Source organism: Neofelis nebulosa, chromosome 16, assembly GCF_028018385.1.
Source record: "Neofelis nebulosa isolate mNeoNeb1 chromosome 16, mNeoNeb1.pri, whole genome shotgun sequence".
NCBI lineage: Eukaryota > Metazoa > Chordata > Mammalia > Carnivora > Felidae > Neofelis > Neofelis nebulosa.
The window spans coordinates 39,183,458-39,208,950 of record NC_080797.1 but is presented as its reverse complement, the minus strand read 5'-3'; the positions used below and the strand labels follow the sequence as shown (position 1 = coordinate 39,208,950).

Genomic DNA, 25,493 nt, shown 5'->3' with positions numbered 1-25,493 from the left:
CTCTCTGCCCCTCCCTTGCTCATGCTCTGTGTGTGTGTGTGTGTGTGTGTGTGTGTGTGTCTCTCTCTCAAAAATAAATACACATTAAAAAAATTTTTTTTTAATTAAAAGATAAATAAAAAGCAAAGATTCTGCGTGAACATAACTGCTTGTCAGTCCCACTACATTTTTCTGGGCCTCGATTTCCTCTTCTAATTCTTTTTTTTTTTTTTAAGTGTATTTTATTTATTTATTTTGAGAGAGAGGGAGGGCAGGCAGAGGAGGGGCAGAGAAAGGGAGAGAGAGAATCCTAAGCAGGCTCTGCACTGCCAGCACAGAGCCCGACGTGGGGCTCGATCTCATGAACCGTGAGAGCGTGACCTGAGCCGAAACCAAGAGTCAGATGCTTAACGGACTGAGCCCCCCCCACCCCGGGTGCCTTTCAATTTCGTCTTCTAAACACAAGAGAAATACCAGGTGGCCTGTAAGATCTCTTCTGATTGAAAAAGAACTCTGATTCTGTGACTCTCAGACCTTGCAGACTTAAAGCAAAAAAACAACACAGAACCAAAACCAAAACCTGGGGTATGAGAAAAAAAAAAAAAGGTCTTCTAAGAATCTTTGTCTCATTTCCACTCCCGACGCCATCATCCCTGGTACAGATACCAAGACTTGCTTTGTGGTTGTGTGTGTGTGTGTGTGTGTGTGTGTGTGTGTGTTTTAAGTTTTTTATTTTGTTTGTTTTGCTCCGTTGAGAGAATGAGAGACAAAAAGTGAGCGGGGGGAGGGGCAGAGAGAGAGGGGGAGACACAGAATCTGGAGCAGGCTCCAGGCTCTGGGCTGTCGGCACAGAGCCGGACGTGGGGCTCGAACTCACAAACTGTGAGATCATGACCTGGGCCGAAGTCGGTCGCTTCACTGACTGAGCCCCCCAGGTGTCCCATACCAAGACTTCCTTTGACTGGTACAGGCAGAAGCAGGACTTTCTTTGTTCCCCCATCAACTGCTTAGAGGAAGAGTCCCAAAGTGAGAAAGAGCCTGTGTGTCATCTGGAGAGCAAACAACATTCTGAGGGGAAACTGTCTTACTATTTAGTCAGGTGGGTGCCTTGGGAACAAAAAGCCCGTGAAAACAAATTTCATACCTGTGCCTGCAGTCTCCCTTGCGCACTTTTGCCTCTGAGTTTGAGTTTCGGGGGAGGGGACGCGGTCCAACTTTTCTGACGACTGAAGGAGGCTCAACACGCGCTTCAGCCTTTCACACCCAGGCCCAGAAAAACCCTCGGTGTTTGCCTCAGGGATCTTTCTGTTTGGGGTTTGCCTGGCACAAATCACGGATGCTTTCTGATTTCCTGGCCGTCCCTCCGGCCCTGGAGGGGATGCTTTGCTCTAGAGTGGGGGCAGTTCTACTGTTTCACCCCCTTGTCAGCACCCCTGAAAGGACAGGGGTGCCAGACTCTGGCCTATTAGCTCCCACTGTGGCCAACCCTCTCGTAAATAACCAGTTGTCAGGGATTTTAATGGAAACCCTCTGGAAGTTGTAAATCTTTGCCGCTCCCTCCCGCATCCTTTCCCTCATTTCCATCACAATATCACTCCAGAGGGACCTCAGACCAAAGCCCGAGCTTGGCAGAGTAGATTGGTGGGACACTGGGGGAAAGAAAGAGGCCGGAAGGGGGAGGAGAACAGAGCCAGGATGGTTGGTCTTAGGGAAGCATCTGCTCTTGGCCAGTTGATGACTGGTCACCTGGGCCTCCAGGGCCCTGGAGGTGGGGAGGGGCGCGATAGCCCAGGGCCACCTGGAGGGAAGGGGGACCGAGGGAAGAGGTAGAAGATGGGATGGCAGGGAGGTTTCTGGAAGAGCAGCAGATGGGCCCCTGGTTTCACCTCAGGCCCTCCAGCGTGAATTTAAGCATCACTAACCAGGCTTTCTTTGTCCACTTGGGGCTAAGCCATGACTTTGCCTCTAGGCTCCGGCCTGGGCAGATCAGCTGGTAAAGGGACAGGGTCCTGTGCCGGGAGGAAAACTTCCTCCAGCAACTTAGGTCAAAAGGTTAACTAACAGTTTATTTACAGGCATATGAGAGCACTCAGTCGTGAGTAACTGTACAAACAGCTAGGCATAAAGGTTTATTATGTATCAGTTTTATAAGGGGGGGGAGGGTTGGGGGGGTGATTAGGGCTTCAAAATGGGCTTCTGATGAGACTTGTTTACACAATTTTTGGAATGTCCAAGTGTCCAGGAACAGAGCCTCCCTGGGGACATAGGGGGTGTGTCAGGGAGAGGGGCAGCAGACTGTTGTAAAGCTCTGCTTTATTCAGATAAGAGGTCAGAGGCCAGCCCGAAGTCCCAGGCACATGGATCGGACACAATGTTCCCAAAGAATCTGCTAAAATCTTCATCCTCTCGGAAACTCTCCCGGACTAACTCCATATCCTCCACATCAGCGAGGATCTTGCCTCTTCCACTAGTCCTTTTGATTACGGCTTCTCTGGGAAGGGCCTGTGTCTCCTCTGTCTCCCCTCAACCGAGGGAAGAGAACTCTATCCTCAGCGTGAGAGTTAATGTTGCAGAGTCTTACCTAAGTCTCACTCCTTGGGACTGAACAATCCTTTCCCGCAGGAGCAGCTACATTTCAGGAACATCAATTCAAGCATCTGGAAATCTGCAGAATGAAGAACAATGGATATAGGCAACAAGAAATCCCCAGCGCCATCCATAAGGGAGTTTCCTAAGAACACTGTGGTTCAGGAATTTTATTTTATTTTTTTTAAGTGCTTTTTAAATTTTTTTTTTCAACGTTTTTTATTTATTTCTGGGACAGAGAGAGACAGAGCATGAACAGGGGAGGGGCAGAAAGAGAGGGAGACACAGAGTCGGAAACAGGCTCCAGGCTCCGAGCCATCAGCCCAGAGCCTGACGCGGGGCTCGAACTCACGGACCGCGAGATCGTGACCTGGCTGAAGTCGGACGCTTAACCGACTGCGCCACCCAGGCGCCCCAATGTGCTTTTTAAAGTTTATTCATTCATGTCGAGAAAGAGCGCGCACGAGAGAGAGCAAGTGGGGGAGGGCCAGAGAGAAAGAGGGAGAGAGAATCCCAGGCGGGCTCCATGCTGACAGCGGAGAGCCCCATTTGGGGCTCGAACTCACCGCCCGTGAGGTCATGTCCTGAGCCGACCAACTGACCCACCACCGCCCCCCCCCTCCCCCCCCTTCAGGAGTTTTAAATCGATCCTTTGGTCTTTCCCCAATTCTGAACGAACCCAGGTAGAAACAGCTCTACTGGCCGCCAACCCTTTGCAGGCCCGCAGGAGTCTGGGCTGACACAGGCGGAAACGGAAGGAAACCACGATCATGTGAATCCAGTCATTACTCTGATTCCCCGCCTGCCAGAGGACAGTCAGAATGTCGCTGTGCTAAGCCAAGACCCCGGAGCCCTGCGCGGCCACCTCTCTCGGCCAGGGGCTCGTTCGGTAGAGGGGCCATGACCCCCCCACCCCCCCACTCTCTGAGATGTCATGATTCAGTAAGCCAGAGCGGTTCCTTGCAGGTTTGCGGTATCTACTCTACTGTTGGAGAAGCTAAACCCGGAGAGATGATGTCAACTGCCCATGATTACACATGCCTGAGATCTTGACTTGGGTCTCAATCCAATGCTGTCTGCGCGGCTCCCCTCTAGTCCCGGATTCGGCTATTCACCCTCCCCAGAGCGCCAGAGTACGAGACCGCCCCGCTCGGTGCACCCCACCCGCCCCCCGCCCCCTCCCTCTCCTCCCCCACCTCCCCTTCCCGGCAGCTGGAGCTTCCGAGGCAGACAGTTCGGATCCACTCGGCCCCGAGGCTCCAGCTGCGCCTGCGCACGACGCCCCGACGCCCAGACGGCGCGGGCGGGGGAGGGCGGGGACCCACGCAGGGCTAGCAGTGGAGCCGCCCCGAGCGCGAGGAGCGCGGCCCAAGCGTCCTCCGCGTCTCCCGGGACGACCTCGGGCGCTGGCCTCTCAGAGCAAAGGGGCGGTTAATTGGATTGGGGGTGGGGGGGGCACGGCCGCCTGCCGCTGGGGCCAATCGAAGACCTGGAAAGCCCTATATGCAAATATATGTGGGCTGGGCGCACCCCAAGTTAGGAGGAGCGCGGGTTGGGCTTAAGGGTTGTGGGGCAGCCAATGGGACCTTGTCTCCTTAAGTCTTTTGAGGAGGGGGCCCGAAAGTGTGGCTGCGAACGATACGGGCAGCAGAGCGGGGGCAAGACGGGGAGATAGGAATTGCGGGTAAGAGTCCCACCAAACCCGTTGCTGGCCCTAGATCGCGGCCTCCTAGTTTCTCCCCACGGAAAACCTGGTTCTTCATACCCCCGAAGTCCCCCTCGGTGCCCAGTTCACCAGGGTTACTCCCTCTGTCCTCCCTGGTGGCTCTTTATGGCCAACGCCACTCGCCCTCCCAGTCCCTGCTCCCTCTTGGCGCCGCAGCTCATCTCTTCCCAGCTCCGTACTGGCGTTCACCCCGGAAATACCCTCGCTCCCTTTCTCATCCTCAAGACCCCGATGCCAGGACCTTGCCCTCACTCTCTTCCTTTTCTAGCTCCATCCCCCCTCTTGTCCCCGCTTCTCACCCGAATCTGGGACACCCTCACTTCCTGCCCTGGGTTTCCCAAACCCCAGGGAGCTGTCCCTTAGATACCGGAGATCCCTGGGAATCGCCAAACTTTCTCTGCCTCCTCCTTCCCCATCGCTGGGACTTTCTCCTGATCACCTTTCTTCCTTTGCCTGGAGAAACCTTCCAGAAAGACACTTCTGTTTTGGATAGCCAGCACAGCCCTCAACAAATGCCCCTACCCCTCCTTTTCAGCTCCCCCCTTTCCTGTTCCTATTTCCCACCTCCTGAGGGAGAATTCTTCTAGGCTTGAGGAATGTTCTCCTTTGGGATTTGAACCCTAGGAAAAATGCAACTCACATCTGGGAATGAGGTGGGAAGGGAGCTAACCTTTACTAAGCACCGGTATGTACCAGGCTCTACATTCAGTAAGTTATTTAATAGATACACCAATCCTGCTGTTATATTTTCATTTTACATAGCTTTTATTTTAAACCAAGCACTGCTTTAAGAGCATTATAAATGTTAACTCATTTCGTCTTTAAATAAACCCCCAAGATAGATAATTATCTTCCTCATGAGGAGACTGAGGTACAAAGAAACTCAGTTTCTCACCCACAGTCACCCACTAGGAAGTAGAGCTGGGATCTGGATCCAGATCCATCTGTCTTTGCTGGTGATGCAGAGTATTGTGCAGAAAATGACTGGGCGTGAGCCTGCCCTGAACAATGCATCTTCCCCTCAGTTTCTGGCAGAGCAAAAAATGGAATCTAAGTCAGCAAATTCTGAGTGTTTCCAGAGAATATGGCTGGTCACTCTCAGCACTTCTTACTGGCACAGCCCTTAAGGAGTTGAGTGCCCCCATCACTCCCTTGTTAATCCACATCTTGCTAAGAACCCATTTAGTCCCTGGGCTGAAATTCCAAGGGTGGCTAGAATGAAAAGGCAAAAGTTCATAAAAAGCATCTCAATTTATTCTGCCTGCGTCAAAGCTCAAAGCACTTAAAAATTTTTTTTATGTTTATTTTATTTTTGAGAAAGAGAGAGACAGAGCACAAGCAGGAGAGGGACAGAGAGAGGGGGAGACACAGAATCCAAAGCAGGCTCCAGGCCCTCAGCTGTCAGCACAGAGCCCGATGCGGGGCTCGAACCCACAAGCAATGAGATCATGACCTGAGCTGAAATCGGCACTCAACTGACTGAGCCACCCAGGCGGCCCGCACTTTTCTTTTTAAAATATATATTTATTTATCTTTGAGAGAGAGAGTGTGAGTGGGGGAAGGGCAGAGAGAGAGAGGGAGACACAGAATCCGAAGCAGGCTCCAGGCTCTCGGCTGTCAGCACAGAGTTGGACGTGGGGCTCGAACCCACAAACCGTGAGATCATGACCTGAGCTGAATTTGGATACTTAACTTGACTGTGCCACCCAGGCACCCCAAAGCACTTTTCTAGATGTGAAGTTTTTATCTTCTGGTGGTCCGGTAATCACAGAAAAGATAGGGAATAAAAGATAGGGAATGAAGGTGAACCTGAAAGCAATGTAACATTGTGTGTCAATGACACTAAAAAACAAAAACAAAACAAAACAAAAAAAAAAAGGAATGAGGGAGGCGATATTACTTGGCTTCTTATGACATACAAAATCAAAGAGGCAAAGCTGAAAGCAAGATCCAGAGGTCTAACCTCCCCATCTTCCCCAATCTGCTTTCAACCTTTTCCAAGAGCTAGCCACTGGAAGCCTTCAGAGGGACGCTTCTGGTAGAGGAATGAGGACCCAAAGTTGTAAAAGGGAGGAGGTGCGGGAAAACATATTATTTGGGAGAAGAGAAGCTAGTCATCCGGCAGACACAGTAGGATGGCCCTTCAGTGCCATATGTAATTCTACAGACTGAAAGAAAAGTCCAGGCTCTGAAGGTCGGGATGAAAAAACTTAGTTACAACTTGAAACATGTTCCATGATCTGTTCGTAACCACCAAATAATTCTTTTCTCCAATGTATTGACACCCGTATTAATTCCGCCTTGCCAAAGAAAGCGCTAGATATTTTCCGTGCACCTCTAGGGGGAAGAAGAGGAGTCAGCATGTATAGTCTTTCAGAAGTGGAAATGAAATACGCTCCCTCCTGTGAGATTTTTCCAAATAATCTGCAATGTGTTTGCATGAAGCCATCCCAGGGCTCATTCCCTCCCCCTGGTGGCCAATGAAGGGCATTTTCATGCTGTCTAGCCAGATTTGGTCGGCTTTGCCTGGCGTGGAAGCTTCTCCAAGATCAAACCCCACACTAAAATGAGAAGAAACATCACTGTTTGTAAATGGTCTTAACTGTCCTCTTTGGAAAGGTGAACTAAATGTTTCTTGCATCATTAAGTAAAACCGAAGATAGTATTTACTCTGTTTGCTATGTTAGCACAAGTCAGTTGCCTTAAACGTTCTCCAAAGCGCTTAGTCCGCATTGCCTGTCCATTCACCTGGCGTAATGGAAAGATGAGCAGAGGGTTCGGTAGCCAGGGCTTTGGTCCTGGCCCTTCTGACTCGCTCTCTGGCTTTGTGCGAGTCCCCTCCTCTAGCTGGCAGGGGCATTTCAAAACTTCTAAAAAGCAAACAGTTTGAACTAGGTATTCTCATGGTCCCTCCCAGCTGTAATATTGAGGAATTCAGTAAGAGCTGAGAAAGTGTTCCAGGGGTGCCTGGGTGGCTCGGTCGGTTAAGCGTCTGACTCTTTTTGTTTTTGGGTTTTTTTTTTAGTCTATTTATTTAATTAATTTACCTCCAAGTTAGTTAGCATATAGTGCAACAATGATTTCAGGAGTAGATTCCTTAATGCCCCTTATCCATTTAGCCCATCTCCCCTCCTACAACCTCTCCAGTAACCCTCTGTTTGTTCACCATATTTATGAGTCTCTTCCATTTTGTCCCCCTCCTTGTTTTTATATTATTTTGGCTTCCCTTCCCTTATATTCATCTGTTTGGTATCTTAAATTCCTCATACGAGTGAAGTCATATGATATTTGTCTTTCTCTGACTGACTAATTTCGCTTAGCCTCACGACCTCCAGTTCCATCCACACCGTTGCAAATGGCGAGATTTCATTCTTTTTGATTGCCGAGCAATACTCCATTGTGTATATATACCACATCTTCTTTATCCATTCATCTGCCAATGCACATTTGGGCTCTTTCCATACTTTGGCTATTGTCGAGAGAAGTGTCTGACTCTTTTTTTTTTTTTTTGGTGCAAAAAGGTGATTTTATTAAAGCATGGGGACAGGACCCATGGGCGGGAAGAGCTGCTTATTTTATTTTTTTGGTGAAGCGTCTGGCTCTTGATCTCAGCTCAGGTCTTGATCTCCGCGTCATGAGTTCAAGCCCTGTGTCGGGCTCTGCGCTGGGTGTGAGGCCTACTTTAAAAAAAAAAAAAAAGTTGTAATTACACCCCAAATAAGAGCCCACGTACAACGTGGACTTTGGTGACGAGAAGGGCAGGAAACAGAGAAAATAAATACAAACTCGAAACAGTAGAGTTGTTCCCAGGTTATGGCAAATCTGGGGAGATCCAGGCCCTTAATGGAGGTGGGAATTTGGAAGCAGTTGGCTTTAAGGAAAATGGGACCAACTGATTGTTAAGGGACTGAGGTCACCAAAACCGCTTCTGGGAGCTGGGAGACCAGTCGCTTCGCTTTCCGGTCACACCGTTTATGAGTGATCAGCTGAGAGGGAAAGGCAGCGTGTGGCGTGTAGAAGAGAGATAGGCTGTGGAACCCCAGCTATGTCTCCTGCCTTTGCCCCTCTGTGCCTCAATCTTCTCATCTGTAATGGAGGCAAGAGAATGTCTATGACCTGATGGTCTGCTGAGACAGTACCTATGGATATAAAATGCTTCCGTACAATGCAAATGCTTAGTTACGTGGTAAGTAGGTTGTGAAAAGTAGCTACGGTTACTCATGAGTGACACGAAGTGTTGGAAGTGCCCTCTTCAACCCAAGGCCAGTGCCTGAAAAACTGTTATTTACCTAATGCTCACAACAGCTCTTCTATTATATAGATGAGGAAAATGGACGGTAAGCTAAATTAGTCCGTGAATCTATTCATTCTTCCAGTCTGATCATTCGGGAAGCTTATAACCCTCTGGTATCTGCCAGACCTCGTGGTAGGAGCTGAGCATTCACAGACACTGTCTTTTCCATCAGGGAGGTCACAGTCCAGGGCCACATAGCTGGTGCTGACAGGTAGCCTTTAGTGAGCACTTACTCTGCGCCTGGCACTGTCCTAAGCACTTTGTATTATCTTAACTCCTTTTAATTTCCGTAACTGGCTGGGGCAGACCGTTTTACAGATGGGGAAACTAAGGCAGAAGGGGGGCAATGAAATACACTGCCCGAGGCCACGCGACTAGAAAGTGGCAGAGCCGGGATTTCAACCCAGGCGGACAGGCTCCAGGATCTGAGTCCTCAGCGACTTCACTTCCGCTGCCTCTTGGCAGGTGACTTAAAGTCACGTCTCTCACTGCAGCGGCCCTCACGCCAGGATGCACGTCTATCTCGGGATGCCGGCAGCCCCCCTTCACCCTTTCATATTCTCCTTAGCCCCGTCCTTCGAATTTGCTGCCTCTCCTTCTCTAGTTCCGCAAGACTGCGAGACTACTTTTGACACCCGAGTTGTTGGGCGGGAGAGAAGGGAGTGGCTGCTGGCACTGGGTGAGAGGACACTGATAGAGTCCAGTAGGACCCGAGACTCTCTGGAGGAAGCAGCTTCTGTTTTAACTCACAGCGGCCTGGGGGGGGCCAGAGAGAGATGCCAGAAGAGGGCAGGCAAATCCGGATGTCAAGGGCGCCCGGCTTGCGGCCCGGAGAGAAATGATCTGGACGTACGAAAATGTTTCCTCTCTCTTCATGCTACTGTGAGAAAAACAACAGCACAGGCGCGGCTGCTTTGTGACTCTGGTGTCACGGAGACCACAGGGACCGGACTGGGGCAGGTTGAAAAATAGCTAATGAGGGAGGCGTTATTTGGCTCTGGCGGATTTCTGGCATGAAGCACTGGGGACCTACTTTTCCAAAAGCGACAGAAATCTGGATTTTTATGAGAAATCCACATTTCCTACTTATTGGCAACTCCTTTATGTACCCGTTCTTGCTAAGTTTTGCTTATTTGTTTTGAGAGTGCCATGCGCGCCTGCAGGGGAGGGGCAGAGAGAGAGGGAGAGAGAATCCCAAGCAGGCTCCGCTCTGTCAGGCTGTCAGGGCAGAGCCCGGTGCCACGGTCGAGTTCATGAACCGTGACGTCAGGACCTGAGCCGACACCAAGAGCTGGACGCCTAACTGGCTGAGTCACCAGGCACCCCAGCAACGACTTCTATTTAAAAAAAATTTTTTTAACGTTTATTTATTTTTGAGACAGAGAGAGACACAGCATGAACGGGGGAGGGGCAGAGAGAGAGGGAGACACAGAATCCGAAGCAGGCTCCAGGCTCCGAGCCATCGGCCCAGAGCCCGACGCGGGGCTCGAACTCACGGACCGCGAGATCGTGACCTGAGTTGAAGTCGGACGCCTAACCGACCGAGCCACCCAGGCGCCCCTACTTCCATTTAAAACTATAACAACTACACACTGTGGTGGGCCAAGTAAACATTTCTGCAGGTGGATTCAGCATGTGACCCCAGGCACACACCCCCCCCCCGCCCCCCCCCCTTCCTCCCCCTGGCAAACTTTGAGCACCATATTCTCTATCAGGAACCTTTGAGAGAAGTCAGCGGGACTTAGCCTTGGGGAAGAAACAGGACGGAGAGGGCTGGGGGAGGAGGAAGCTGGGAGACCAAAGGCAAAGCAAAAATAGACACATGGGGCATCGACTGCTCTCCGCCACCTTGCACCTGACTCAAGCACCATTCAACTGGCTCTCGGGTCATAGATAGCCTAGAATACAGGGGAAAGGCAGGTGGGAATCAATGCGGTGGCGATCAGTTCCCTGAGAAGTACATGGGTTCGGTTCCCTGGTCCATGTGCCTGAGGCCCTCTGGGACAAGAGGAAACAGAATTTGATCTTGTTGTTGTTGTTTTTCTCTTTGAGGCAGGCAGACAGCGGCAGCCATGACTTGTTCTTACCACTTGGGCAAGGACTCGAAAGACAGCAGAGACAACTCGCGACTCCAGAGGCCACGTTCAGGGTCAGTTTTGTCTCCTCGAGTTAACATTAACCTTTGGGTAAATGGAGCCACTCCTCCATGGCTTGGTAAACAGAAGCCGTTGCGGAGGGCTAGGGGAGCGGAACGGGCTGTTTATCTGAAATCAAGGGAGCAGCCCCAGGTCAATATTTCACGTACCTCGGTCCTCTCGGACTTTGCCAAGAATGTGCCTGTCCACTGGGCAACACGGGCTCACGAGGCCCAGGTTTCGTCGGGTGGTTGTGCCGAGTACAACTCTGTCTCCCCTTTTCAGGTGTCACCATAACTGGGCTTGGGAATAAGTGACAGCCCCCTTTGGCAAGAGAGAAACCAGGGGCAGTCCCTGGCTGACTTAGTAATTCTGCCCTTCCTCTTGGCGACGGCTGTGAGCTTTCAGTGTGATGGTGGGTGTGATAATTCTCTGAAAACACTAAAGAAGTACACACATATAAGGGAGGCTTTTTTTTTAATTTTTTAACGTTTATTTATTTTTGAGAGAGAGGGAGAGACAGAGCACGAGTGGGGGAGAGGCAGAGAGAGAGGGAGACACAGAATCGGAAGCAGGCGCCAGGCTCCGAGCCATCAGCACAGAGCCCGACGCGGGGCTCGAACCCACAAACCGCGAGATCATGACTTGAGCCGAAGTCTGACACTCAACTGACGGAGCCACCCAGGAGGGCGGCTTTATTACTGAGTTATTCATACGTAGCCTCCAAGTTAGAGCCCTCTTCTCCCCAATTTTGGTGTGGGAAAGGGGCAGAGAGACACGGAAGGATGCAGTAATGTTAAAAATGTGGCGACAGGTACAAAAAATTGTCTAGAATTAGCAAGTTTGGGTATGGAGGGAAAGTGATTCCCATGAGATTATGTGAGTTGGTGAGCCAGCTGTTATGGTATATTGCTGGAGGTAGGCCAAATTGTTCGGAGTCCCTCTGGGAAACAACACAGCAAGATAGATAGATAGGTAGATCGATGGGGCGCCTGGGTGGCTCAGTCGGTTAGGCGTCCGACTTCAGCTCAGGTCACGATCTCGCGGTCCGTGAGTTCGAGCCCCGCGTTGGGCTCTGGGCTGATGGCTCAGAGCCTGGAGCCTGCTTCCGATTCTGTGTCTCCCTCTCTCTCTGCCCCTCCCCAGTTCATGCTCTGTCTCTCTCTGTCTCAAAAATAAATAAACGTTAAAAAAAAAAAGATAGGTAGATGATTGATAGATAGATAGATAGATAGATAGATAGATAGATAAAATAAAACTAGAAGCTAATTTCTATATTACCCTAGTAATCCTGGCTCCAGATATATACGTGTCCTTTTCTAAACTTCCTTTAATGTTATATTATGTCATTACTAATAATATGTTATAATAAGGTATAATAAACACATTAATACATTTTTTAAAAACCAAAGCGTTTATGAGGGAAGAACAGGTGGTAGGTAGGAAGGGCATCAAAGGACAGGGGTTCCAATGGTGAGAAGGTTGGCAGGGATTTGGAGGTAAAGAGGGGAAGGGCCCCAGAAGATTGGCTTTATGATCATAGAAATCTTGGAGGTGAAGGTGATGAATCAGTTCATTGGATCTGGGCTGTTCTGGGTCACCCCAAGCAAACTAAGCACATTCCTAAGGATTATTGAAACAAAGGCATTAAAAATCATTTGAAAACCTTGGGGCACCTGGGTAGCTCAGTCGGTTAAGTGTCCGACTTCGGCCCAGGTCATGATCTCGCAGTTCGTGAGTTTGAGCCCTGCGTCGAGCTCTGTGCCGACAGCTCAGAGCCTGGAGCTGCTTCAGATTCTGTGTCTCCCTCTCTCTCTGCCCCTCCCCGGCTTGTGCTCTGTCTCTCTCTGTCTCCGTCTCTCTCTCTCTCTGTGTCTCTCCCCAAAATAAATAATTAAAGAAAACATTAAAAAATATTGAAATTCCCAGCAAACAATGAAGGGGATAGGAGGAGGGACAAGAACTCTGCTGGACTTCCTTAGTGCTATTTTACCCTTTGGTGTTGTTTTTACGTTGAATCGCAGGGGGCGGGAGACACTTTAGCCTTTTCTGTGGTTGGGATCTCGGAAGGGCTCCCTCTGGCCCTGAGCTGGGTATGTGTTCAGTCAGCTACAAATTGACCCTGTGCTCCACTCCCTTTGCATTCACGGTCAGGCAGCAGGTTGGGCATGGGACGTTCAGCGTCATGGGGAGCCAGTTAACGGACCTCCTCAGAGCGCCTCATCTACACCCACTGGGACTAACTCCCTCAGCTAGGAAGGCTTAGGCCTTGGTTCCGAGGCTGTCTCCAGGCACTCGCTCACTTTAATAAGATTGTTTACCAGGTGCCATGCATAGCATCTCAGCCTACTCCTGAAAAATCCCAGGAGGGCAAAACCAAAGCCAGGATTGGCTGAGCGAGTCCCCAAGGTCAGAGTCAGTGGCAAAAGGTGGAATCGGCTCTCTCCCCGAGCTGGCACCCACCGTGGAGGTGGGGTGGCATTTTATAAACTGCAATCTGTCCCCTGGTCTCCGAGTGGGTCTACCACCCGCATGAGCAAGGGAGGGGGTCCCCCTGCAGGTGGATTCAAGTAACTGCCGCTCCTTCTGCCCTCTCTCCAGGGTGGGCCGGGATTTGCCCCCAGCCTCCTCCCAGGCTGGGGAGATGCTCCAGTGCCTGCCTTTGGAGGGCGAGGAAGGGGCAGACTCAGAAGAGCAGGAGGACAGCTCCCCAGAAGAGTCGAAAGAAGTCGTCACCCTGGTTTTCATGAGCGAGAACGCTGGGGTACAAGAGAGGCTTCAGAATGCCCCGCAGCAAGGCAAAAAGAAGAGGAAGAAAAAAAGGTTAGGACCAAAAGATGGGGAATGGGGTTCCGTGTTGTTGGGAGCAGAGGGGACCCGGAGGGAAGGGGGCCTTGGCCGCTAATGAGAGGGTAAAAGAGGCTGTCAAAATCACACCCCTTTCGGTTTGGATGGAAAGGATCCACTTGATGACCTGTTGCATAGAACCAAACGACGGTGTTCGTAATCTTAACCACACTTTGTCCTAATCGTCCTTCTATTTGTCGTTTAGCATGCCTTTTTTTTTTTTTTTTTTTAATTGTGCGGAGGGAGACAGTTTCCTTGTTTTAAGGAAGTGCTTATTGCCTTGGGAACTCAGTACATTTAAAGAAAATTTTAAGGTTTATTTATTTTTGAGAGAGAGGGAGAGACAGAGCACGAGTGGGAGAGAGGCAGAGACAGAGGGAGACACAGAATCGGAAGCAGGCTCCAGGCTCTGAGCTGTCGGGGCTCGAACCCACAAACCGCGAGGTCATGACCTGACCTGAAGTCGGACACTTAACCGACTGAGCCCCCCGGGTGCCCCAGTACATTTTGAAAATAACAAGACTGATGCTGATTTCCGGGATCCGACTGTGGCTTCTGTGTTCTGGTTCCCATTTAATATTCTGTCACGCTTCGCCTCTTTTGGGGAAAACAGATCAGTCCTCAGACTCACTGATGTGTGACAGCTTGTCCACTTTCTAACTCACAACTTCCGTTAGTGGGGGCGGGGGGGGGGAGGCAAGAGGTGGGCGACCATGAAGTAATTTGGCCGAAAAGATTTTTACTTCCTGCTCCTGATGGGCCGCTGGAGTCAAAGGATTGAGGAGGCAAGGTTCATAGGAAGCCAAAGCAGAATTCGTTACAACCACAATGCAGAATTTCGACCTCGTGGGCTGAGTAATGGTAGCGCCCGTGTTTTTTCTGCCTCTCTGCAATCCTTTGGATTCGTGTCTTCAGTAGGGGTGTAGTCAAACCAGGCTGGGTGCGACTGAGTAGGCTTGGACCCGCCTGGGGTGGGATGCTTCTGGGTGCGGCCACGTGTTCTGGCAAGCGCGTCTGTCTCTGTCTTGCCGCTTTCCTTCTTCTCTTTTCCAGATGATTGGTGATCAATCTCTCCACCTGCCGATACGAGAGCGGTGAGTGCCTGCATTCGAGGGATCCACAATGGGGACCCAGTGGATTGCCCCCAAAGGGTTGGGAAGGGTCACTCGTATCTTCTTGGGGGTGAAAAGGGGGTGTCTCCAAATCCTCACGTTTCCTTCACCCAGCTCAATTAACTGTTCGAGGAAGGGAATCTCACTCCAAGAAAACGTGGGTTTTGACCATGGTGGTGCCATACTTCAGTTCTCTGTAGTTCTGATGTAGGGTTCTTTGGGAATCTGTAGAAAAGGCAGGGGTTGGTCCTTGTTAGAGCAGAAGTTAGACACTGGCAGCCTACAGACCCACGTTGGACTATAGAGAAGTGTTGTTGTCATTATATAATTCCGAGTTTGAATAAGTTTCAGCCTGGTCCTGCCTTTCCTGGTCACTTGCAGGCACTTCTTCCTTTCCAGGCCTTTTTGTGTGTGTGTGTGTGTGTGTGTTTGCGTTGGAGTGAGCTCCCAGTTCCAAATGCTAACAGGGACAGAGAAAGAAGGATGTGATAGCATATAAGTGTGGGGTTTTTTTTAATGTTTTATTTATTTTTGGGAGAGCGTGCACCCGCAGGGGAGGGGCAGAGAGAGAGGCGGACAGAGGATCCGAAGCGGGCTCCGAGCTGACGGCAGAGAGCCCGATGTGGGGTTCGAGCTCACGAGCCACGAGATCATGACCCTGGCTGAAGTCGGACGCTCAACCGACGGAACCGCCCAGGGGCCCCAGCCTATATGTGGTTTTGAAATGCATTGTATACTTTTTTTTTCTGTTAGCTTCCTACTTAAGCTTGACTCTGGCTAATGTTAAGGATTAGTTTACATTCCCTGAACACAGAGTGCTTAGTGTTTGGAGGAAAGCCAGAAGCCTACTTCCTGGCAAGGGAAAGCCAGGGCAGGTAAAACATTCTTCCCAGATAACCTTCCGTGGGGTTCACCGGGTATAGGCTGTATTCCTCCGCAGATCTCCCTGTTTCTTTCTTGGCAAAGGTATGTCCAGACCAGGCAAGATGGCCGCCAGTTCCAACGAGCTGAGGTGTCTCTCTTCAGCACATGGTCTGACATGGTCTGAGACCACCTAGAAACATAGCCTCCCCACCCCATGCTCCTTCCCCACTTCCGGGGCTAACAGGCCTTTCTTTCTCCAACTCCATGGCAGTGCGTAGGGCTGCCCAGCGGTATGGCCTTCGCGAGGGAGGGGAAACCAATGACTGGACTCTCTACTGGACAGACTACTCAGTGTCGCTGGAGAGGGTGATGGAAATGAAAAGTTACCAGGTATCTGGGGCAGAGCTGGTCCTCAGTGTAAGTGTGGCATCTATCCAGCGGGCTCCCACTTTTAGGACCGTCCAGCAAGGGGATCTCCTGGGTTCTCCCGTGGCCCCCATTATTCATGAATTCTGGCTTCCTTCACAGAAAATAAATCACTTCCCTGGGATGAGTGAAATCTGCCGAAAGGACTTGCTGGCCAGAAATATGAGCCGCATGTTAAAGATGTTCCCTAAGGATTTCCTCTTCTTCCCTAGGACCTGGTGTCTTCCTGCCGAGTAAGTGCCCACCTGTGCACCCTTCTCCACCCTCCACCCCCAATTTACGTTTCCGTCTTGCTCTTGATTCCCTGGTGCCACTTTCCCTTCCCAAAGGATCCCCCATCTATCTCTCTCCTTTTCAGGAAGAGAAGGGAAAAAGGGTGTGTCCAAGGTTGAGAAAACACAAAGCTCTGCTGTAAAAAATTAGATGACATCTCGGGGCTGGGTGCCTTGGAGCTTGTGCCTGTAGTTGGGATGAGAGTGGGCTCTGACCCTGAACGCTGTTGATTTTGAACTTGTTCCAACCTTTTAAGTGTGCAGTTTCTGGATTTTGAAGGACCATGAACACTTCTGGAGGGAGTGAGATAATGGTTAGTGCCCAGGTTGGGAGCAGGGAGGGACGCCTGACCTCTGTCCCACCGCAGGACTATGGATGGCAGGCAGCCTTTCCCCATCCCCCACCTCACTTTCTCCGTCTTGAAACTGGGCACCCATTCTCGGTACACAAATTGCTCTGGACCACACCACCAAGGAACAGAAGAAATGTGAGATGACATAAATGTGACCTGGGTACAACCTGGTCTTTGGGATGAGGTGGACGGGGCAGAGAAGCGTTGCCATTGGAATTATATTCACACAGCAAGAATCCTACTCTGTCCTCTGCACCCAGTGCTTTTCCTTTTTTTTTTTTTTTTAATGTTTATTTAGTTTTGAGAGAGAGAGAGAGAGAGCATGAGCAGGGGAGAGGCAGAGAGAGAGAGGGAGACAGAGATCCCAAGTGGGCTCGGCACCGAGAACGGAGAGCCTGAATGCAGGGCTCGAACTCACGAACCGTGAGATTATGACCTAAACTGAAGTCAGACGCTTAACCCACTGAGCCACCCCGGCACCCTCCCAGTGCTTTTCCAAACCAGGAGCTCCAAGATTCCCAGACTTCCTCAGCTTGTCTGGAACAACTTTCAGGACTTAGTAGCAACTCAGAAGGAAACATGTTTGCCTTTAAGCCACCGGGCACATCCAGATGTCATGGCCCCTAAGGAACTTGGCACTCAAGTGACTTCTCTAGTGGTCACAATGCAAATGAGTTAAAATGCAAAACTAGTGTAGCAGGACTGAGCTCTGTAATGCATCACATTGGCTTCTTTCTTCCGGATACGCTTTCTTCAGAGCGGAGAATACTGTTTGCACCTTGATGCTCTGGCTGGAGGAGAGGTGTTATCCGGGAAGAGCTGGGACCTAGAGTAGGGAAGGAGACGGGTTGATCCGAGGTCACAACACTTGTCAGGGCTTGAGCCAGATGCAGAACGTCACATCTCCTGTCTGCAGACCCGCAAGGCCAAAACACTCGGGTCCCAGCTCCCTTCGCGGGGCATGCAGTCTGTGTTAACACCTTGCATGCCTTCTGTCATGGGGTCAACCACCGTACCAGCCAGGTGTCGTGACCCCACGGTGTAGGTGATGGGAGTAAGGCTTAAAGAGGTCAAGTCCTTGCGAAGGGTTACACAGCTGTGAGCGGTGTCGCCTGGGTTTAAATCCCGGCCCAAGTTCCCCCCAAAGCCCACCCTCCCTCCACTGTGTGCGCGTGTGCACGGCTGTCTCTCCTATTGCCAGATCTCGTAGGTGTGTCTGTTAGCTCGAGGGCTTTTTCACATTAGAGAGCTTTAGTGTTTCTGTTTTGGTTTGGCTTTTGATGTTTTTTTGTTAATAAAGGGCTAGGCTTCCTTTGCACTGCTCCCCCTCTAAAGGCGTATTTCATTCCCTTTCTGCTGCTCTGGTAGCTGGGGAGATTTGCAGAACTACAGCAGGTCAAGAAAAAATAAGACATACATTTGTAAGCCGGATTCGGGCTGCCAAGGGAGAGGTATATTCATCACCCGGACGGTGAAAGATATCAAGCCAGGCGAGGATATGATCTGTCAACTCTATATTTCAAAGGTACTTCTTCCTTGGGATTATTTATTTCTTGCTACAGCAACCTCATGCTCTAGCTTCACTGGACTGTGGGAAATGAGGGGACGGGGGCTGGCGATGGGGGCCGAGCCGAGTCGTGTCTCCTGCCCTGGAAGTTGTCAGAGCAGGCCTTCGGACCAGGGATGTGATGTGTGCCTGGGCAATCGTCTCTCACCCTTGTGCCCCTGTAGCTGGTCTAGCCTTACTAGGCTGGCCCTTGTCCTCCAACAGATGGCAGCTGGAGGGCACCTTTGGTCTGTGGGTGTCCCGCTTCATTTGGGAGAGGGGAATCGTCCTGGAGAGATCATGGTGACCGGCTTTACTCCATGGCTGGAGGTCAGAGGTCACAGTGGTATAGCCCACCGCAGGGAGGGAGCCCTCTGGGAGCGGGCGCGGATTGGGAAGGCCTGGCCAGCCCTGCAGGAAGCACTCTTGCAGAAGTGACATGGTGACAGCATGTCCCTCATCACAGGGCTTTATAATGGCACTTTGGTTGCCTGGAGATCTCTGGGAGGTGGTGAGTTGTCCTGTAGAAAACGGAGGCACAGCGCGGTTTAGTGACTTCCACAGGGCGAGTCCCCCCCCCCCGCCCCCCCCACTCCTCCGCAACCCAGGCCAAGCCTGCACTCCGTGCCTGGCGATGATCTTCAAGTCTGCATCTCTCCTCTGAAGCCTTTGTGACTCCTGTTCCCTCCTCACAGCCCTTTATCATTGATGGGTTCAAGTTTGACCTGCGGATTTACGTGCTGATGACGTCCTGTGACCCCCTCCGGATTTTTGCATACAACGAAGGGCTAGCGCGCTTCGCCACCACCTCCTACTCCCAACCCTGCGCAGACAACCTGGTGAGCTCAGGGGACGTGCCTCCTCCCCCCCTCCTCCTTAGGGGGACGAAAAGCCTCCAGTTAAATCCACGTCCTCAAGACGCTGTGGCTATGGGCTGTCATTTGTTGAACACTTACTACGTGCCGGGTTACATCCGTCCCTTCACTTGGCCCTTTTAGGAGCCCTCGGAAATAGGGATTATCATCTCTCCATTTCACAAACGCAGAAATGAAAACTCAGGGTGTAAGGGACTTGGCGGAGGTCGCAGAACGAGGAAGAGAGGAGGCTGGGACCCGTGGCCAGAGCTGCCCTGCTTCAAAGTTAGCGCTCCATATCTGCAGGAGATCCAAAGCTAGCACTCCAGATCCGCCCACACCTTCAGACACCGCCCCCCCCCCCTCCAGGACTCCTGAAATGTCCCTCAGGCAGTGAACCACCCGAACGCAGGAGGGGTTGGACTCTCTTCCGCCCTAGGCTGCGGGATACCACTTGACTTCCTCTGTTTTGCCACTCAAAGCAAGCCCAAGGCCTCCCCTGTCTCTTCTTTAAGACCTAGGGGCCCCGGGAGGGCAAGGAGAGGAAGTGGGAGACCCCACAGCGTTGCGTGTCTCTCTCTCTCTCTCTCTCCCCAGGATGACATCTGCATGCACCTGACTAATTATTCCATTAATAAGCACAGCTCCAATTTCGTTCGAGATGCTCAGGCCGGGAGCAAGAGGTAAGGAAGCCCCTTCACTTCTCTCTTCTTGCCCCACCAGGCTCGGAGCCTCCGTCTGCGATTCTACCCAAACCCCGTCAGTCCCCCTTGGTGGTTCCATCTTGGGTCACATGGTCTCAGAAACTATTTCTTGGCCTCCGTAGTCTCTGCCCTCTGGCTGTTAATCATTAAAAGCAGGCTACCTCGTAAACCCTAGGAGGTTGGGAGGAGGAGAGAGAAACATGTACTGTTTCCCCAGCAGGATACACACACACACACACACACACACACACACACACACACACACACCTACGCACACACACGTACGCACGCGTGCACGCCAAAACATATGCCTGGTACGTTGGGCCCTTCTGAGATTTCCAAACCAATAGATATTTATCGATCGCTGGTCTGCCACGCTAGAAGGACAGGTCAGGCAGATGTTCCTTGGGCCTGTGGTTTCCTGGGGTGTTGTTCCAACAGAGATTCTCAAATGATAAGTCACGATGTGTGTGGCATGTGTTGACATGACTGTGGCTGGCCGGCTTTGAGAACACCCCCCACTCCGCCCCACCTCCCAGGAGCAGGAAAATGAGAGGAATGCCTGAGTATCTTCCCAGTTACTACATTCATGTGATCGGCTAATCCTGTCTCATTGGAGTTTTAGGAGAAAGGGGGAGCTGAAGGAAGGGAGCCTGCCAGGCACAAGGGGAAGGGAGAGTGGTGCCTCCTGTGTGGTGGGGGCCGTGCCGGGCAGGGGGGGGCTTTGTTTACAGTTTCCCCCCCACAAATCTTCAGAGCACTACAACAGAGGCGTTATAATCTGCCCTTTGTAGGTGGAGAACTATGAGTTAGGTACTATGTCCATTTTACAGACAAGGAAACTGAGGTCTCTGAGAGGTTAAGCTGCCCAAGGCCCCACAACTGTCAGTGCTAGAGCAGGAGGAGAAGGTAGGTCTGCCAGATTCCAAGGCTCGTGCTCTGCCCCCTGCCTGAGGCTTCCGAGGGCTGATAAACACGCAATCTGTTTGGCTTTGGAGCCTCAGGGAGGCACGTGAGATTTCACAACTCCCTTGGTGGCAGAGTTCCAAAAAGCAAACGGAAAATCACTAGCTGAAGCCTGCTCGAAGGGGAGGCCTCCCCTGTTTCCGAGGGCACCCTCCCCCCCGCCCCCCCGCTCCCCACCTTGACCATGGACGCCAGCTCAGCCTTGGACGCCCTTGCAGGTTGAGTGACGGTGCTCAGTGAGGCCTGGCTTTCAGTCCTGGCTCTGAGTCTCGCCAGCTCAGTCGGCGTGGGCAGCGATCTTTGAGCCTCGGCTTCGTGGTGTGTAAGATGTGGGCAGTGAGATGCCCTGCCCACCTCCCACAGTCACCCCCATGAGACTCAAATGACCTGTGGGACAGTGCTCAGGGTCACCGTGACTTTCCCTAAGGGCCCTCATTTCCCTCCTCTTATGAGAAGGCAATAGGCTTTGCGCCCTCGGGCCATGACGGAGGGGTGGCAGGGGGTGCCGGGACTAAGGGGAGAGTGTGTGGTATGGTTCTGCCACCTTGCACCCCCCTTCCTCCTTCTTCCTCTGTTTCCTCAACTCTCTTTCCCCCCAGGCCAGGCCTCGCCCCTCTGCTCCGCTCCCCCGCCCTCCCCCCTGCCCTCTCTCCCTGAGTTCCAGGCTCATCCCTCCCCAGTGCACCTGGACATGTCCTGTTGCCTACGACTCAGCATTTCCTCACCTCTCGCTCCCACCCCAGCGTTCCAGAATGGTTCCCCTGCCCAGCTTCCCCATCTCTCCCTCCTGACCCGCAGGATTAGGGAGTTTGGTGTCCTTGAATCCCGAAGATTCCTCCTTCAGAGGTCCCTGTGTCCCTTCCTTTCCACCAGACCCAGACCTCAGACCCAAGGGCTGCTTGGCCCCCTGGCTCTTCACCCTAAATCCAGACTTTAACCTCTCTGTACCTCCATTTTCTCATCTCTAAGATAATTTAGTAATCAGGGCGCCTGGGTGGCTCAGTCGATTGAGCGTCCGACTTCGGCTCAGGGCATGATCTCCACGTTCACAGGTTCGAGCCCCACATCAGGCTCTGGGCAGACAGCTCAGAGCCTGGAGTCTGCTTCCGATTCTGTGTCTCCCCCCTCCTCTCTGCCCCTCCCTAGCTCGCACTCTGTCTCTCTCTGTCTCAAAAATAAATACACGTTAAAAAAAATAAAAAATAGGGGCGCCTGGGTGGCTCAGTCGGTTAAGGGTCCGACTTCTGCCCAGGTCATGATCTCGCAGTCCGTGGGTTCGAGCCCCGCGTCGGGCTCTGTGCTGACAGCTCAGAGCCTGGAGCCTGCTTCCGATTCTGTGTCTCCCTCTTTCTCTGACCCTCCCCTGTTCATGCTCTCTCTCTCTCTCTCTGTCTCAAAAATAAATAAACGTTAAAAAAAAAATTAAAAAATAAATAAATAAAAAATAAAACGACATGGGAAACTACGAATACCGGCTGGCCAGCCTCAGATATGCCGTCAAGGACCTATTGAGATGACGTATGTGAATAAGCTTCAAAAACAATAACCCCCACGCAGGTGGGTGCTGTTATTCTGTATTCTGTATACAGTACTCCCCCTTATCTGTGGTTTCCCTTTCCGCGGTTCCAGTTACCTGCGGTTAACTGTGGCCCCGGGAGCAGATGATCCTCCTGATGGAGGATGGCCAGCCTAATGTTGCGTCACAACGTCCGCGTCACTCACCTCATTTGTCTCATCGGGGTAGGCATCGTATCTCACATCAGCTTCGTAAGCCGGGTGAGCGCAGGAAGGTGTTTCGAGAGCGTGCAGGAGAGACCACAGTCACACAACTTTTATTATGGTATATTGTGATCATCGTTCTCTTTTATTTTTCCTTGTCGTTGTTCATCTCTCACTGTGCCTAATTTAGAAACTAAGCTTCATCATGGATGTGTCTGCATAGGGGAGAACATAGTACCTGCAGGGTCTGGTGCTCTCCATGGGTTCAGGCATCCCCTGGGGGTCTGGGAATGTATCCCCTGTGGATAACGGGGTGGCGGGGGGGGGCGGGACTTCTCTACTCATTACTGGAAAATGATAGAGCCAGAGTAAAACTCCCGTGTCTACCCTGAACCCCTAGACCATAGTCTGTGCTATTCGTTCCATGGGGTTCTACCAGGACGCTCTTTGGCTCATATTCCGTATATAGGCCTTGCTCGTTCCCACTTCTCCATCTTTGCTCAGTTCCAACCAAAACCATGGGGGAACATCCTCGAAGGCCCGTCGGGCTCGCTAAACTTCCATACTGCCTTCTCCGATCTGGTTCTAGGTTCTGGTGCAGCCATATAACTAACCACTGTGAAACCAGTCGTCTCTATGGGCCTCTGTTTCCTCATTTAATCAGATGAGAGGATTGGGTTCCATCTCTGAGGATGGACTATGGGATCTGAGTCAAGCCACCCACCTTCCCGTTTCTGGACCCCCACCACCCTCTGGTCAACGTCAGCCATAGCCCGTAACCGCTCTGGGTTGGGTGCACATGTTTGTCTTGTGTCCTTGCTTGTACTTAAGTTCCCTGAGGGTTAGAGCGATGCCCTGGCCTTCTGGGCGCCTCCCATGTTGCCGGGCAGAGTCCTTCTTTCCTTCTCTCCCTCCTTTGTCCTTCGCTCTTCTTCCTCTTCCCCACCTTCTGAGGTGATCTGCTTCTTACGCTGACTGCCTTACCCGCCCCCAATTCCCCTGTCCCCAGCTTGAGGCCAACTGCACCCCCGGTAAGTCCCCCATTAAGTGCACACTCAGCAGGAACAGTGGAGGGAAGACAGAACAATGGGAAACCTGGCAGGGCTGGGGGGGCGGGGGCAGAGACCAGGCCCTCTTCATCTTTCGAGGTGCCTGGCACATAGCTGGTGTGTTAAATTGAATTGGCTAACCACTGGGCATTATGAAATTACATGATAATGTATATTCATTGTGATGTGCCTGAGTCATCAAGAAGAGGTTACGGCATGATTTGCAATGTCTGTTATAAGAAGTGTATAATCTATTTGGGGAAGATTTATTTCCCAATTAGGCAAATTAAATACATTTTTTTTTTTTTTTTTTGCACTTGAATGGATTGGCTTCAAGCGATCTGGAAAATTCATTTATGGGCAACACTTTATACCCTGACAATGGCGGGGGCGGGGGGGGGGAGGTGGGCCTCTGTGTGCAGTGGCCTTTGCTAATCTGTCTTTACATGAATGCATCCTTGGTTGGTCGTTTCATATGGGGGTCGACTCCCCAAATGGTCCTTGGCTTCCCATGGTCGCGGGATCGGTTTCCAGGGGTCCTCTCACTTCATGAGTTTCGCACGTTCAGCAGACCCTCGGCAAAGGTGCGTTGACTGACTGCCCCCGCTTCCTCCTTTTTGGCCCCGTTGGCTGGGGTCCCGTGAGCTCTTGGCACTGCCTTGTGAGCCCCTGTCTCTTGGCTTGTCTTCCCCTCTGCTCTTCCCGCCCCCGTGTCTCTCCCTCACACATTCCCACTTCAGCTCCGTGTTCACATGCGTGTGCATGTGAGCGGGTGGCTGTGTGTCCCCACCGTCGCCTCTTAGACCTGTCAGCTGTGCCCTTTCTCTGGACTGCCCAGCTCAGAGCTACCAGAGCACCCCTTCAGACGTTTCCTCACGAACCTCTCCACACGGGGTAGACGTCCTCTGATCTGTGTAATAGGGTGAACAGCGGGTGACTGAGGGGGTTTTCTGGGATGTGAGACTCTCAGTTCTAAAATCAGGACTGTCCTAGTGTGCCTGGGACAGTTGGTAACCCTCTCTGTGGCGGTGCCCTGGGGCTGCCTTTTCCCTGTGGATAGTCCTAAAGCAAAGTTTCTGTGAATCTAGTGTCCCCAGAAGCCCCTCAGATGGCTGGCGTGGGACCCAAGTATTGGTGTTCTTAGAAGGCTCCCTACGTGTTTCTAATGAACACCAAAGGCTGAGAAACCATTTGCCATCAAAGCCAAACCATAATGTAGGATGTTGGGTGGGTTTTTTTTTTTTTTTTTTTTTTTTTGCACCCATTAAGCTTTCCACCCAGAATACCTTGTCCCTGCCCCGGCCTCACGGGTGTTTTCTGGGTCACAGTGAAAGTGCCCAAGCCAGGTCTTATGTGTCATTTTACCTGCACCCACTTCAGGGCCGCAGAGGCTTGAGGACTGTGGCCCTATATCTCCTGCAGGCCCCTCCTGAGCTGACACAGCCCCGTTGTCACCCTGCATCCCGGGCGTCCATCCCCGTTAACTCCCGGGACTTCTCCAGAAGTTTCTCGGTTCCAGCATGAGATGGCCTTAGCTGACCAGAGGGGGGCCGCTTTTGCCTCACGGCCTGTGGTTTCCTTCCAGGAAGCTCTCCACCTTCAGTGTGTACATGGAGAGCCATGGCTACAACACGGAGCAGGTCTGGAGAGATATCGAGGACGTCATCATCAAGACGATCATCTCCGCCCACCCCATCATCAAGCATAACTACCACACCTGCTTCCCCAACCACACACTCAACAGTGCCTGCTTTGAAATCCTGGGCTTTGACATTTTGCTGGACCACAAACTCAAGCCCTGGCTGCTGGAGGTAGAGGGGTTGGGGCGAGGGGCGAACACTGGCCGCTCTTACTGGGGTCGGCGGGGGTCAGGCTCATGCCTTCAACCCCCCGGCTCAGCCAGATCCTCGCAATCAACCTCCCGGCCAAGCCAGTTCATCTGCCAGGGGCTTGCTGCCAGGGGCTGAGAAGTGGCCACCAGAGGGGGTAGACGGCCAGGGATTAGCGAATTCCTTGTGCCTTCTTGAAGTCCGCCCAGAGCAGGGGGGGGGGGGGGGGGGG

The 25,493-nt window shown here is 51.8% G+C and overlaps 1 protein-coding gene across 1 annotated transcript in view; it reads left to right on the top strand.

The window, feature by feature from the left end:
* Positions 1–13,107: 13,107 nt before the first annotated feature.
* Positions 13,108–25,493, top strand: part of TTLL6 (tubulin tyrosine ligase like 6) — a 30,420-nt gene continuing 18,034 nt past the window's right edge. Inside the window, exons 1-9 of the mRNA XM_058703605.1 lie at positions 13,108–13,129; positions 13,322–13,543; positions 14,621–14,661; positions 15,815–15,933; positions 16,072–16,202; positions 17,963–18,119; positions 18,836–18,979; positions 19,592–19,677; positions 25,018–25,243. Of these exons, the coding sequence (XP_058559588.1) occupies positions 15,913–15,933; positions 16,072–16,202; positions 17,963–18,119; positions 18,836–18,979; positions 19,592–19,677; positions 25,018–25,243 (765 nt within the window). The 5' untranslated portion in view covers positions 13,108–13,129; positions 13,322–13,543; positions 14,621–14,661; positions 15,815–15,912. The remainder of the gene's footprint in view (positions 13,130–13,321; positions 13,544–14,620; positions 14,662–15,814; positions 15,934–16,071; positions 16,203–17,962; positions 18,120–18,835; positions 18,980–19,591; positions 19,678–25,017; positions 25,244–25,493) is intronic.